At 45.9% G+C, this 16168-nt stretch overlaps 1 protein-coding gene across 2 annotated transcripts; it reads left to right on the plus strand.

Annotated features, from left to right (window-relative positions):
• The first annotated feature begins 1444 nt into the window (after positions 1-1444).
• On the plus strand, positions 1445-7551 carry TIRAP (TIR domain containing adaptor protein). 2 transcript variants are annotated; one of them, XM_066639611.1, is made up of 4 exons: positions 1445-1672; positions 3636-3783; positions 5023-5616; positions 6697-7551. In XM_066639611.1, exons 2-4 carry the CDS (start codon positions 3777-3779, stop codon positions 6735-6737), a joined length of 642 nt encoding a protein of 213 aa, XP_066495708.1. In that variant the 5' UTR covers positions 1445-1672; positions 3636-3776; the 3' UTR covers positions 6738-7551. The 2 variants fall into 2 exon arrangements, with proteins under 2 accessions (XP_066495708.1, XP_066495707.1); XM_066639610.1 differs by having other exon boundaries at positions 3643-3783.
• Positions 7552-16168: the final 8617 nt, after the last annotated feature.

The following is a 16168-nucleotide window of genomic DNA, read 5'->3' on the forward strand; positions in this document are numbered from 1 at the left end:
GTGTAACTGCCGATGCTGCAAAGCACTCAAGCAGGTTCTGCTTTTGCAGAATAGTGTCTGACCCTCTTTGCTTGAGATGTGGCGCAACTCACAGCTGGCATGTCATGTCTCTGCCTCTCCCCTGACCATGCTCCAAGCTGGGAGCCTCATTTATTCCAAGACAGTGAAAGGAAAAACTCCACCCAAAGGTGGTGTAACTCTTGTTCAATTTGGAGAGGCCACATTACAGTATTTATTTGTGACAGAAACAGTGCAGGAGCAAGACTCCAGTGTGGGTCATCTAGTGACCTGATCTTAGGTATGTTTATGTATAAATAAGCTCCCTTAAGTTTAAATAGAGTTTGCTCCAGAGTTGAAAATCAGTGTGGGCAGCATTGCAACTTCAGTGGTGCTCCCTGGGGCATCTGGTGGGCCACTGTGAGATACAGGAAGCTGGATTAGATGGGCCTTTGGTCTGATCCAGCAGCGCTTTTATGTTCTAATGTCACATGGGAAAGTGATATCACTTGTTTAAGCTAACATCTGGTGTCTGCATGCTCAGTGCAAAGAATTGACTTATTAACGCAGGTAGTGGATTTTTGTGGTGGATGGGGGGGCCTGCCATGCTGTGGTCCATGGGGTCACAAAGAGTCAGACACGACTTAACAACCGAACAACAGTGGATTTTCAATGATTTGTGCATGCTTCTGGGCAAGGCAGGGATTCCACTGCAAACCCGGGCATTTAACTTAAGCATCAGTGGAATGGACTTGGGTAGAGCTTTCTACTGTAGTTGCATCCTATACAGTAGACCAAGTGGGAAAAGGGAAGGGTGAGTTTGTGCATTGGGGACATGAGACCCCCGGTGGATGGATGGATGAGAGAGAGAAGACCCTGCAAAGAACTGGGGAGGGAGGGAGTGCAGATGCAAGGTCCCAAGGCAGGTGTGCTCTGCACTTTTTAACCAACAGACTTTGGGGGGGGGGGAAGTGACTTTTCCTCCCCACCCCTTCCTACCCAATCCATATTTCAGTCCTGCTTTAGGCTGCAATCCTATGCACACTTATGGGGAGTAAGCCCCACTGGACTTACTTCTGAGTAGTCATGCCTAGGCTTGGGCTCTTTCAGAGCCCAATCCTAGGCATGTCTACTCAGAAGTCCCATTCTAGTCAATGATGCTTACCCCCAGGGAAGTGTGGCTAGGACTGCAGCCTTGGATGGCACTGTGGCTCTTTGCAAAACCTGGGAATGCAGGGCTGCAAGCCTATGCACACTTACCTGGGAGTAAGGCCCACTGACTATAATGGGACTTGCTTCTGAGTAGACATGCCTGGGCTTGGGCTCTTAGGAAGCCTACTCAGAAGAAAGTCCCATTATAGTGAGTGGGGCTTACTCCCAGGTAAGTGGGAGTGACGCTGCTGCCCTCCACCCTCCCCTTTGCAAAAGCGGATCTTGCTTGCAAGGAGCGGCTGCGATGCACCCGGAAGAGCGCGGCGCCTCGTGCAGAAGAAGCCTGCGGGCAGCTGCCCTTCTGTCTCCCGCGCCCTGCCCGCTGCGGAGGCACCCAGCTGGGCGACTGCTTCCTGGTTGTGCCCCCGGAAGAAACGCTGGCAAGTCCCGCACTTGCTCTCCAGAAACCGCTCCCAGACTGGGGATACTTTAAGAGCCCCATCCTCTGCATGTCTACTCAGAAGTAAGTCCTATTATAGTCAATGGAGCTTACTCCCAGGTAAGTGTGGATAGGATTGTAGCCTTAGAGCCTCATCCTAGACATGTCTACTCAGAAGTAAGTCCTGTTATGTCAGTGGCGCTTACTCCCGGTTAAGTGGATCGGATTGCAGATTTGGTCTTTTTTTGCAACAAGCTTTAAACTTGATTCCTGCAGAAATCAGTGCTGCTCATTATTATTAGCAATTATTATTAATATCTCATGAGGCACTCTGGCTGACCCCATTTGCAGACTGCGCAGTTCCAAAAGGGTTGCTGGTTTCCTTCTGCAAAGGAAGATTTAGAACAAAAAGTGCTGTGGGAGCCCAGGAAGGGGAAGGTTGGCCAGGAATAGGAAGGAGGACAACTTGGCTTTGCCTGCAGAATCCATCCCTTGAGCATTGATGGACTTCTTTTGGAAGGATTTCCACACCTTTGTGGTATGAGAAGGATAAATGCAACAGGTGATGCTTTGCCCCTCATTGCATCTGCAGTCAGGGCAGAGGGGCTTAACCTGCCTGATTTCTGCTTGTCACGCAGCCTATGCGATGGCCAGGAAACGCATTTGCCAGGAAACAGTTTACCCAAAGTTGTGGTCAGGAGTGTTTCATCAACTCCAGGAAGAGGCTTGTCTCACTAGATGTGCCCTTGAGTTATAACTGCGTGCATAGACTTTAAGTGTCTCTATGCATTGCACTCTAGCTGAGGCAGCCCTTGAAAATGGTTGCAAGCTTAACCTTATGCAGGGGCTATAGTAGCTCTCCTCCTGATGCATGAACTTCTAAGTGTGTTATATCACAACCCCAGCATCTGCACTGGCTAGTGTTCGAGGCACGATTCACAGGCTTCATCCAACCCGACACCAGTCAATGTGAGCACCATCCTGATTGTGCTGTTGGTTTGTCCTCCTCCCAAATTTATCCTCACAACAATCCTGCAAGGTAGGTTAGTCTGAGAGATGGTGACTCACCTAAAGTCATGCCCTGATCGTGATGACCTGGAAATTTGAACCCACAGCTCCCTAGCCCTAGTTCAAACCTCTTTTAACCACTACACCACTCTCTTCAGAGTGTGTGTGAGTTAAATGACAATACCTTAGTAAGGTATTAATAAGGTATTAATAAGGGGAGATATGGGGCTTTTAACTTGCTTTGGTTTTCTAAATCTATCTTTTATTGTAGCAGTATTTGCAAATGCATCTCCGTAACTGGAAACGTAAAACATAAAACCAAGTCTGTATACTATACACAGCCTTGTACTCAAATGACCTGAGAACAACACATGACTCAGCCTGTTGCAGGGTTTGGTTTTAGGTAGAGGTTCAATAATGGAGTCAGTTGTTTAGGTTTCCCATGGGCCATATTTGGACCACCATTTTGAGTGGCCTGATCAACCCAGTGGCTTTATCACTGCATGCAACCCCCTCCTTCCTTTGCTTTCCTTAGCCCCCCGCCTGTCACCACAAAACACCTGTTAAATGACTTGACTTCTGGGCTGGGTTGTTGTCACAGAAGGCCCAGCTGAGAGAAAAAAAAGTGGCTAACAGCTCCACCACTGCAAATATTTTCCTCCTCTTCTATTATTATTATTATTATTTATTAACGATTTGTATACCGCTTTTCAACAAAAGGTTCACAAAGAGGTTTATGGAGAAAATCAAATAACTAATATCTAATCAAATAACTAGCTATTCTAAACATTCTTCATTATGCACAAGATGTGTGCAGTATATTACCTGCAGTGGACTCACTGTGGCCCACCCTAAGACCAGCGGAATGTTTGTGGACCCCTGGTTTGGATTCTTAGATCCGTCACAGTGCTTTCTGTCAAGTACAGCAACTCTTAAAATATCCCCCTCTTCCCAGTGTGTTTTTTGCTTTCATTTTCGAGCTTGCTTTGTTGGCTCTTGTAGATGTGATGGTTTCATTTTGCTTTTTTTTGTTGCTGAGGTTACAGGGAGTTGAGGTTGTGCAGCAAGAGTTGCTCTGAATTTAGTTCTGCTGTTTGGGGGAACAGAACAACCTCTACAAAGCCTCTGCAAAGAAAGAAAGACAGATGTGGATGATTCTCAGCTGAAACTTCCTGCTGATATGGCAGGTCAGTAAACTCACTCTCTCTGGGGGGTGGGGGGGTCAGACCAGTGCTTTTCTTTTACTTTTGTCTTAGTTCTAACAGATGAATTTGTACAAAAACAAAATCAATATATCGGATTTGATCCAGTTTGCAGCCATCCGTGGGAGGGAAGGAGGCAGGATGACCAGACACAATGGAGGACAGAGTGCTTATACCTTTAACCACAGTATAGAAGAGAGAATGTTGGCAGGTGCAGCTTTTTAAACCCTTCCATGTTGAGCTGCACCTGCCAAAATTCCCTCTTCCATACAATGGTTAAAGGTATAGACACTCTGTCCGCCATTGTATCTGATCACCCTGGAAGACTTTTCAAGATAAGATTCTGAAGTAGCAAGGTTTCAGGCTTATGGAAGTTGTGTTGGAAGAAATTAGCAAACACAGTGAAACAGTTCAATACATGAATGGGTAGACGGAGGGAGGGGGAACCAATTATGGAAGGTGGGGGAGAGGGATAACCTGGAAAGAATGAAGTTTGTCCAGACCAGCCATGCAAAAACTGGTCCCTCTTCAGAGAGGGCTTTTGCATGAGAGATAATGAAGTAGAAATAATTGAAAATCTGTGAAAAATATTTGTAACACTCCTTGAACACACTGTAGAGGTTGATATGGGAATACAAGTGTACGATACAATATTGATCAGACCCCAACAGTTGTCTTTTCTGGGCTGCACTGCAGAACAGAACTCATCCTACTTGTGTAATGTGGACAGGGAAGATGTCCCGATGAAACTTGCCAGGAGGTGTCCCAATGAAATCTCCCTCTTGGTCACAGAAAGGATAGTGCCTTCTTAAGGAGGCCCTTGTTCAGCTCAGTATGAAGTCCTCGGAGGGAGCGTTTAGGTTTCTGCACTAGTTCCTCAGACCTCTCAGTGGTGATAGCCCAGATGGCATTTCAAAACTTCCATATCCAAAGAATACTTTGGTAGAGACAGAAAAAGGAGATCTTACTGCTTTCCTGCTCCACAGGTGAGCTTGAGGAGGCATTTAACTAGGCATGTCAGAAACAGGACACTGGGTGAGATGGACCTCTGTCTGATTTAGCATGTTTCTTGTTCTAGTGAGGAAATCTCAGCTAGGGCACAATCCTAACCAGGTCTACACAGAAGTAAGTTCTATTGTGTTCAGTGAGACTTACTCCCAGGAAAGTGAGGTTAGGATTGCTGCCTTTATAACTTTATGCAATTTTTTGTTGCTAACTTTGCAGACTGGTTCAGGCAACTCCTGATGAAGACCAGGAACAGCTCAAATGCTTCAAGAAGCAATTTTAACAGTTCAACAAAATACTCGCCCACCCCTCCATCAGTGAGAAACTCTAGCTCTGTAACCTGCAGCTCAGGGAATGGGCCCAACCAGGTCTCCGCCGCCTCCCAGGTCTGTAGCTCGGACAGCGCCCGCTGGAGAAAACCATACGATGTTTGCATCTGCCACAATGAGGAAGACTTTGGCTTTGTCGAGGGGTTGGTCTCCTACTTGGAGAGCCAGCCTGAACAGTTCCGCTGCTTTCTTCAGCCACGAGACTCTGCCCCGGGGGCTGCCATTGTGACGGAGCTGTGCGATGCCGTCCAGAACAGTCACTGTTGGGTGCTGCTGATCACACCCAACTTCCTGAAAGATCCCTGGTGCAGGTACCAAATGCATCATGCACTGACAGAGGCACCCATGGCCAATGGACGCACCATCCCTCTGTTGAAGGACATTGACCGCAAGGACTATCCCAGGGAACTCAGGTGCATCTATTACATCAGTGTGACGCTCCAGGAGAACAGCTTCAGGCAGGTCAAAGAGGCGGTGATGCGCTGTAAGTAAACAGTAGCAGATGCACAACACCCAAAATTTGCCTTTTGGAGAACCTTCTATTTATGGTCTTGAGACTAAAGGGATTTCCTAGGGCTGCAGTCCTGTCCATCCTTCCATGCGAGTAAGTCCCATTGGACTCAGTAGGGCTTACTTCTGAGCAGACATACATAGGCTTGCACTATAGGAGTGCTGTCCACCAATACAGATTGCTAGTATTCCGTATTCCAGTCCCTGATGTCATCGCGCAGATCTGCCTTTATAAACAGCAGAGGTTTACTCCCACATGCAGTTCTTCTCTTTCCATCCATAAGATCCAGTGTGATGTACTATAGGTAATTCTGAATTGCAGAGACCTGAGTTGTTGCTTGAATATATTTATATACTGCTTTTAAGCACAAAAAAAAGTCTCAGAGTGGTTTACAGAGCAAATAAAATAAATGGTTCCCAGTCCCCAAAGTCTTCACCATCTGAAAATATATAGAAGAAACTCCAGCAAATAGTCAGTAAATAGAAAAGACAGTATGCTAAGGTGAAGAGGGATAGTTCCCCCCCTCCCAAATAGAAGAGAAGCTTTACATTACAAAATGCTTCTTTCTCTGGATAACAAATGACTGGTGTGGGGGTTATTTTGAGCCCTACATCTTGACCCAAGAAACCTTGCAGGGCTGTGCTGAGGATAAAATGGAAAAATCACAAGTAGGCCATCCTAAGCTCTTTGGATGAAAGCGGTGATACAGCTGTCATAATTACTCAGTGCTAAGCATCCACAAAATCCCCTTGTCAAACATTGATCTGTTCCCCAACACCACACACCCTGCTAACAGCTTCCAGTACCCCACCCCTACACACTCCAAACACACACCAGATTGTCTTTGAAAAAGCTAGCTGGGACTCTTTGGTGATGATTGTGAAACTTGGTTGCACAAAGACCCTAATCATGGACAGGAGTGGCTTAGCTTGCAAAACGTGGCTGCCACGGCTGCAACACTTCTGATTTTTTGAACTGTCAAGACAAAATGTAAGGCTATGGCGGAGTCTTCTGTAACTCAGTTTTTAATTCTCCGTTTTTCATATCTTTCAGATCTACAGGAACTCTGTCAAAATACAAGCAGCAACAGCTAACTGGAGCCTGGCATGGTTAAAAATGTGTCTGGCAAAAACTAGGACCTGGTCTTTGTTCACAAGGATTTGCTGAAGGAGAGTTTCAATATGGTGTCTTGTTTTATCTCCCCACTGAAGGGCTGCTTTTGTGCTATCTCGCATTTAAAATTCTCCACTCTGGGAGAAAAGCACCTGTTTGCTATACTGGGGTGTTTTGGTGATTCAGCAATTACAGTTGGTGTGGGGGAGGGCAGCACTGTCGGAGAACACTAATATTGGTTTTCTCAAAGTGGCTATGAAAGCACAACACAACTTAGGATTCCAACAGCCTCCCAGATCTACTTGCTTGATAAAAGGTGGAGCCTACTCCAGATTCTGCTGCATGAACAACTTCGGTATAGGCATGTTGGATTCAAGTACTGAGGTTACAGGATAAAAGATGGCACAGTTACCAGGAGGCCAAAGCAGCCAAGTACTGTCTTGACTTGAGTCTGCATCATAAGAACGAAAGAGCCTGGCTGGATCAGGCCAAAGGCCCATCTGTGACAGAAAAGTTAACATTGGGTTGAAAAAACCAGAGCAAGGAAAGTCTCTGCCTTTGGCCATGTTGCTAGTCCCGAGTTGCAAGGACCAGCTGTGAACATTAGCACATACCAGGTCTGGGAGAACTGGAGGCGGCCTCTTCACAGGGCCCTCAGATAAGGTACCAGGCTGCTAAATTGGCTCCGAGGCTGCTTTATTAACAAGAAGGTGCAGCTGTGAACTTCTCAGGTTGGGGGGGAGCCCACCAGGAGGGAGAGGACCTGTGGCACATCCACACCTAGAGTGTTCAATTGGATCTGAGTTCTAATTGGCGGATGGACCAGAAGACCTATAAAGGTAGAAGGAAGTTGTCTTAGTTCATCTCTGGTCAAGGGGGCGGGGCTGAGCTTTGACTATTCTGACAAGATGGACCTGCCTTGACTGCAGCAAGGATGGGTTGAACTAGAACTCTGAAAGTGTCAGACTTTGGTGAGCGATAGTTAGAATTAGGAGTTAGCTCTTTATTGTTTTATTATTGCCGAGTGTTGTACTGTAATGAGATGCTCTAATCTAAATTCTGAAATCTATGACTGATGCAGTGCCTGTCTGTATAACTGTTTCTTTAACTCTCTTCAATAAATCCTATCTGTTACAGCTGACTGGATTATTGGGACTGATAGAACAAAGGGACTTGGTTGTGGGAGCTAATCCATGGTGGACTGGTATGTGAACTTTATACCCCAGTAAAGGAGACCTGCTCCTGGGTTCAGGCTGAGTCAGGGAGGCTCAGGCTGGAGCATGGCTCAAAGAGGTTTGACAGATTGACCTGAATATTGGATCTGGGAGCTCTTATGTTTGAAGAGCAATTGGCAACTGGAAACCGGGAAGCCTAAGGTGTTAAGCAGCTAAAAGAGGTTTATGGCTGGTTAATTATTGACTGGAGGCATCACTCGGACGGCACAACACTCAGGAACAACAACAACAACAGTATTTATATACCGCTTTTCAACAAAAAGTTCACAAAGCAGTTTACAAAGTTCACAAAGCGGTGTCAGGGAAGGTCCATATCTCAGGGAGCATCTCCATATTCAGATTGTGATTTTTTTTTCCCCCCAAGATAAAATATGTCAACAGTATTGTTCCTCTGTGTATAGCCCTGTGGGCTCCCTCCCACCTATCAGCCCTGCCCAGGTTGCTTTTGTGATACCTGCAAAAACAGACTTCCATTTGTGCAAATTTAGGCTTTTAGGCAGGAAGCTGAAAGCCAGGACCTCAAAGGTAGCGTTCTCTGAAGTGCTACCTGTTCCACGCGCAGGGCCAGCTAGGCAGGCGGAGATCAGGGGTCTCAATGCGTGGATGAGACGGTGGTGTAGGGAGGAGGGGTTTAGATTCGTTAGGCACTGGGGAACGTTTTGGGACAAGCGGGGCCTGTACAAGAGGGACGGGCTCCATTTGAACCAGAATGGAACCAGACTGCTGGCGCATAACATTAAAAAGGTGGCAGAGCAGCTTTTAAACTGATCCCTGGGGGAAGGCCGACAGGAGCCGAGGGGCATCCGGTTCGGGACTCCTCATCCCTATGGGATGAGGATGGGGAGGTTAGAGAACAACAAGACAAAGGCAGGGTAGGAGAAGAAATTGGGAAAGGTAGGGTGATGGGATGTGATAGACGGTTTGGCACAATGAGAGGATGCGGGGACAAAGGAGCGAATAAGCAGCCCATCCTGGGGCATTCCGTGTATAAATGCTTTTATGCGAATGCCCGAAGTCTACGAGCAAAGGTGGGAGAACTGGAATGTCTGGTGACAAGGGAAAATATTGACATAGTGGGCATAACGGAAACCTGGTGGAATGCGGAGAATCAGTGGGATACCGCAATCCCGGGCTATAAACTCTACAGGAGGGACAGGCAGGGGCGTGTTGGAGGTGGGGTGGCCCTTTATGTTAAGGAAGGGATAGAATCCAGCAAAGTAGAGATTGAAGGTGGGTCCGACTCCACCGTAGAATCTCTGTGGGTTAAATTACCAGGCTTGTGCAGCAATGTAATACTGGGGGCGTGCTATCGTCCTCCAGACCAGAAATCTGATGGGGACCTTGAAATGAGGAAACAGATCAGGGAGGTGACAAGGAAGGACAGGGTTGTAATCATGGGGGACTTCAATTATCCTCATATTGACTGGGTCAATTTGTGTTCTGGTCACGATAAGGAAACTGGGTTTCTTGACGTGCTAAATGACTGTGGCTTAGATCAGCTAGTCAAGGAGCCCACCAGAGGACAGGTGACTCTGGATTTAATTTTGTGCGGTACGCAGGACCTGGTTAGAGATGTAAACGTTACTGAGCCATTGGGGAACAGTGATCATGCTGCGATCCGTTTTGACGTGCACGTTGGGGGAAGAATACCAGGCAAATCTCTAACAAAAACCCTTGACTTCCGACGGGCGGACTTCCCTCAAATGAGGAGGCTGGTTAGGAGGAGGTTGAAAGGGAGGGTAAAAAGAGTCCAGTCTCTCCAGAGTGCATGGAGGCTGCTTAAAACAACAGTAATAGAGGCCCAGCAGAGGTGTATACCGCAAAGAAAGAAGGGTTCCACTAAATCCAGGAGAGTGCCCGCATGGCTAACCAGCCAAGTTAGAGAGGCTGTGAAGGGCAAGGAAGCTTCCTTCCGTAAATGGAAGTCTTGCCCTAATGAAGAGAATAAAAAGGAACATAAACTGTGGCAAAAGAAATGTAAGAAGGTGATAGGGGAGGCCAAGCGAGACTATGAGGAACGCATGGCCAGCAACATTAAGGGGAATAATAAAAGCTTCTTCAAATATGTTAGAAGCAGGAAACCCGCCAGAGAAGCGGTTGGCCCTCTGGATGGTGAGGGAGGGAAAGGGGAGATAAAAGGAGACTTAGAGATGGCAGAGAAATTAAATGAGTTCTTTGCATCTGTCTTCACGGCAGAAGACCTCGGGCAGATACCGCTGCCCGAACGGCCCCTCCTAACCGAGGAGTTAAGTCAGATAGAGGTTAAAAGAGAAGATGTTTCAGACCTCATTGATAAATTAAAGATCAATAAGTCACCGGGCCCTGATGGCATCCACCCAAGGGTTATTAAGGAATTGAAGAATGAAGTTGCAGATCTCTTGACTAAGGTATGCAACTTGTCCCTCAAAACAGCCACGGTACCAGAAGATTGGAGGATAGCAAATGTCACGCCTATTTTTAAAAAGGGAAAGAGGGGGGACCCGGGAAACTATAGGCCGGTCAGCCTAACATCCATACCGGGTAAGATGGTGGAATGCCTCATCAAAGATAGGATCTCAAAACACATAGACGAACAGGCCTTGCTGAGGGAGAGTCAGCATGGCTTCTGTAAGGGTAAGTCTTGCCTCACGAACCTTATAGAATTCTTTGAAAAGGTCAACAGGCATGTGGATGCGGGAGAACCCGTGGACATTATATATCTGGACTTTCAGAAGGCGTTTGACACGGTCCCTCACCAAAGGCTACTGAAAAAACTCCACAGTCAGGGAATTAGAGGACAGGTCCTCTCGTGGATTGAGAACTGGTTGGAGGCCAGGAAGCAGAGAGTGGGTGTCAATGGGCAATTTTCACAATGGAGAGAGGTGAAAAGCGGTGTGCCCCAAGGATCTGTCCTGGGACCGGTGCTTTTCAACCTCTTCATAAATGACCTGGAGACAGGGTTGAGCAGTGAAGTGGCTAAGTTTGCAGACGACAACAAACTTTTCCGAGTGGTAAAGACCAGAAGTGATTGTGAGGAGCTCCAGAAGGATCTCTCCAGACTGGCAGAATGGGCAGCAAAATGGCAGATGCGCTTCAATGTCAGTAAGTGTAAAGTCATGCACATTGGGGCAAAAAATCAAAACTTTAGATATAGGCTGATGGGTTCTGAGCTGTCTGTGACAGATCAGGAGAGAGATCTTGGGGTGGTGGTGGACAGGTCGATGAAAGTCTCGACCCAATGTGCGGCGGCAGTGAAGAAGGCCAATTCTATGCTTGGGATCATTAGGAAGGGTATTGAGAACAAAACGGCTAATATTATAATGCCGTTGTACAAATTGATGGTAAGGCCACACCTGGAGTATTGTGTCCAGTTTCTGGTCGCCGCATCTCAAAAAAGACATAGTGGAAATGGAAAAGGTGCAAAAGAGAGCGACTAAGCTGATTACGGGGCTGGGGCACCTTCCTTATGAGGAAAGGCTACGGCGTTTGGGCCTCTTCAGCCTAGAAAAGAGACGCTTGAGGGGGGACATGATTGAGACATACAAAATTATGCAGGGGATGGACAGAGTGGATAGGGAGATGCTCTTTACACTCTCACATAATACCAGAACCAGGGGACATCCACTAAAATTGAGTGTTGGGCGGGTTAGGACAGACAAAAGAAAATATTTCTTTACTCAGCGCGTGGTCGGTCTGTGGAACTCCTTGCCACAGGATGTGGTGCTGGCGTCTAGCCTAGACGCCTTTAAAAGGGGATTGGACGAGTTTCTGGAGGAAAAATCTATTATGGGGTACAAGCCATGATGTGTATGCGCAACCTCCTGATTTTAGGAATGGGTTAAGTCAGAATGCCAGATGTAGGGGAGAGCACCAGGACGAGGTCTCTTGTTATCTGGTGTGCTCCCTGGGGCATTTGGTGGGCCGCTGTGAGATACAGGAAGCTGGACTAGATGGGCCTATGGCCTGATCCAGTGGGGCTGTTCTTATGTTCTTATGTTCTTATGCTCTTGTTTGTATGGCTACCAGTCACTTTTCTCCAGATTCTCCAGAGTCTGAAGGATCTCTCCAGACTGGCAGAATGGGCAGCAAAATGGCAGATGCGCTTCAATGTCAGTAAGTGTAAAGTCATGCACATTGGGGCAAAAAATCAAAACTTTAGATATAGGCTGATGGGTTCTGAGCTGTCTGTGACAGATCAGGAGAGAGATCTTGGGGTGGTGGTGGACAGGTCGATGAAAGTCTCGACCCAATGTGCGGCGGCAGTGAAGAAGGCCAATTCTATGCTTGGGATCATTAGGAAGGGTATTGAGAACAAAACGGCTAATATTATAATGCTGTTGTACAAATCTATGGTAAGGCCACACCTGGAGTATTGTGTCCAGTTCTGGTCGCCACATCTCAAAGAAGACATAGTGGAAATGGAAAAGGTGCAAAAGAGAGCGACTAAGATGATTACGGGGCTGGGGCACCTTCCTTATGAGGAAAGGCTACGGCGTTTGGGCCTCTTCAGCCTAGAAAAGAGACGCCTGAGGGGGGACATGATCCACTAAAATTGAGTGTTGGGCGGGTTAGGACAGACAAAAGAAAATATTTCTTTACTCAGCGCGTGGTCGGTCTGTGGAACTCCTTGCCACAGGATGTGGTGCTGGCGTCTAGCCTAGACGCCTTTAAAAGGGGATTGGACAAGTTTCTGGAGGAAAAATCCATTACGGGGTACAAGCCATGATGTGTATGTGCAACCTCCTGATTTTAGAAATGGGTTATGTCAGAATGCCAGATGCAAGGGAGGGCACCAGGATGCAGGTCTCTTGTTATCTGGTGTGCTCCTTGGGGCATTTGGTGGGCCGCTGTTAGATACAGGAAGCTGGACTAGATGGGCCTATGGCCTGATCCAGTGGGGCTGTTCTTATGTTCTTATGCTCTGTAGTCACCATACTTAATACTTCATGTACACCATACATACTTCATGTATCTGTCTTTCTGGCTTTATCCTAGGAAGCTAAGTACAATTTTAAGCAAAAATTATACCCATTCACTCACTCAAACAGTACAGAGAGTTTGGTGGGTTTGGCCGTTGCATTCAAAGATAATAATTTGAACGACTTGTTACAGGTGAGCACACCTTCCAGTTTCTCCTCTTGGGAGGGGGCATAGTAGTCATTAGAAGCAGGCCATAGGGGACTAAAAGTTACTTGATTTTAGAAAAGTTTAAGAGATACTTAATAAAAGAGAAGAAACCCTAGTTTGGCAGAGGCCCCACAGGTGTTCAATGTTTGTATTAACAAAGGGGAAAGGTATGCAGATAAGATAATGGTACCAGGCAAAAGCACATTGTGTCATCCCTTTTAATGAGGTTAGTAAGAAGACCTGTCAATTTAATTTTAATTGGATTGATGGATGTGAGTAAGGTTTAACACTGGGTAAATGGTATTATAACACACTCTACTGGTTTTTGAAAACTTTGTAATTCAATATGTTTAAATGCCTAATTTTAACTTTTTTGGAAACCTGTAACCTGAAACACACCTATCAGGTGTCTCTAATGTTATCTATAGCCTATTGGGAATTTAGGACAAAGAACCAGAAATGTATAAAAGTATCCCACCCCTCTGCAGAGGGCCTTCTGGATTTGAGCTGAGCCTCCCAGAAGCCACAGGCACGCCTTGCTGAAACAATAAACAGCCTTCATAGCCTTCTACCTTTCAGTGTCTTGCTTATTTGGCCTCAGCGGCACTGGACAGACCCACCCCTCTCTACTAACTGGCGCTGCCCTTCGGGGCAGGGTACGACAATAAGAAAACAGGAACAGGAATATTGAGAAGGTAGATGAACCAATTCCTGGGAAAGTTGAGCTGAAGGATCTGAAAGCTGAATTGGGGAAACTTTTTGAGCAAAACGGTTGTAGTCTGGAAAATGCTATACTGGAGCCTGAAATGACAAGTGATATGACAGACGTGGACATTTCTATAGGATGGTGCTCACCCTTAAAAGAGCAACTAAATTCCAATTTGGAAAACATGGTTACAATCTCAAAATCACAGAAAATGCAAACAAGGAGGAAATGTTGGGAAAGGCCATTTTGTCCTCCCCATTTAAAAGTAGGGCTATAGATCCACAGTTAAATCGGCCAGGGATGCTGCTGGCCATGGACCCACATTTTGAGAGTATATCAGCTATTCTTGTTCCAGATGTGCTGTCTTCAATATGCAGTTCACAGATCAGCACTGTGGATGGGGGTGGTGCAGAAGGTCTGAGATGGTGAAAAATTCTGAGCAGAGTGAGGATCCTCTAGTACAGTGGTTTTCACACATTTAGCATCAGGACCCACTTTTTAGAATGAGAATCTGTCAGGACCCACTGGAAGTGATGTCATGACCAGAAGTAACATCATCAAGCAGGAAAAGTTTTAACAATCCTAGGCTGCAATCCTACCCGCACTTACACAGGAGTAAGTTCCATTTACTGTCATTGTTAAAAGAATATACATAGTAGGTTGTTAATGCAGGATGCAGCATATGCTCCACTGGCACAGCTATGCCAGTGCTGGAAAGTTGGTTAGGATTGTGCCGTAACATAGTGTTAAATAGCAATGCCTTTTCCTCTGACCCTTGCCCAGCAGAAGTTCATAGAGCAGGGCTTTTTCCATCTCTTGACTTGGATACAAATCAGCATCTACAAGAATCAAGATCAGTTATTCCTACTTCTGTTCCTAAGGAAACTACTGTAAATGCTTCCAACCAGTTAACTAAGGCTGATTTTTTTAGTTTAAAGAAGTCTAGGAAGTGCAGTACCGCTTCCTAATTATACCTGATTATACCTTCATCTCAACACGAGGAGCTAATGTCACTAATTATATGTTGATCGATGATGTAAATTTTCCTAAAGTACTGAACTTTACAGTGAATGATCATGCAATAAGTGATCATCTTTCTAGTTCCATTAAAGTGCAAGTTGAAGATGTGTAATACTCCAATACTGGTCAAACGAAAACTTAGATGCTACCTTTAAGGCAGAAATGGACAACCAAAACCGCTGAAGCTGCCAAAGAAATTATTTGTGCAGCAAAGGTACAAGAACTTAAAAAAGAAATTTTATTTGGATCAGACATAACTATAATATCCAAAAATATGTTATCACTCTTTAGAATGTTTAATCCTATTTTACTATCTTAAGAGAGAAATAGAAGAATCTCAAAAACTTGTTGGCAGACAAAGAGATGGTTTGATAACGATTGTAGGACAGCAAAAAATCAATGGATAAGACTATAAATTTTTTAAGGAAAATGTTATACCACATGCATGTAACTCCTTGCTACGAGCTAGAAGGAAATATAAAGCATTATGTTTTTAGGTTTTATTTTATGCCAATAAAAGGTCCCTGAATCTATAAAGCATTATTGAAAACTGTTGAGTATGCAGAAGTACTGCTGCTCCAGAGACCCAAGGTCAGGCAGTAGCTCCCGGGAAATAATGAGGCAGACACAGCAGTGCTCCACCACCTGATGTCCTTTACTTGAAGTATGTACAATATGTACAGTGCTAAGGCAGCAAAGCAAGACAGCAATTTCCACAATCTCCAGTCACCAGCTCCACCGATGTAGCTTCCCGCAGACACTCCACATAACATCTCCCATACAGCAGCATGTACAGGCTCAACTATATACTGGCACCGGCCAATGGGAAGCAGCGTATGATCTGGTGACAGTGGGACTCACAGTCTTGTGACATGGTATTGCAGGCTATTGCATCATCCCTGCCATTGCATCAGCCAATCCCATGATGCAACAGGGCTACATGGTATGTATCCAGGACGATCCAGCCTGTAAATTCCTATAGGCCTGGGGCATATATCACAACAAAGAAGCATCAATTTACGAGATCCACATGGGATAGGATAATCGCGGCAGCCAACAAGAAGTCTGGTGTATCTCTTTGGCAACTAATTACTCCAGCGTTGAAGCCGAAATGTGTCATTGGATCATCTGTATGTGTGGCAAATTGAGAAGAACCTTTTAAAAAACCTTTCGAGAAGCAGGAACGTGAACCAGCTCTGAACTCTGAGATCTGCCTTGCGCCGTTGGCTGAGTGGGGACCTGTTACTTGCAGTCCTAACGCTGAGTAAGGCTTAGATTGAGGAACTCTCCTGGGATAGATGCAGTTCCTGCAGAGCACTTGAAGACAGGCGCCATCCAGTGGGCA

Source organism: Tiliqua scincoides, chromosome 11 (assembly GCF_035046505.1).
Source record: "Tiliqua scincoides isolate rTilSci1 chromosome 11, rTilSci1.hap2, whole genome shotgun sequence".
Taxonomy (NCBI): Eukaryota; Metazoa; Chordata; class Lepidosauria; order Squamata; family Scincidae; genus Tiliqua; species Tiliqua scincoides.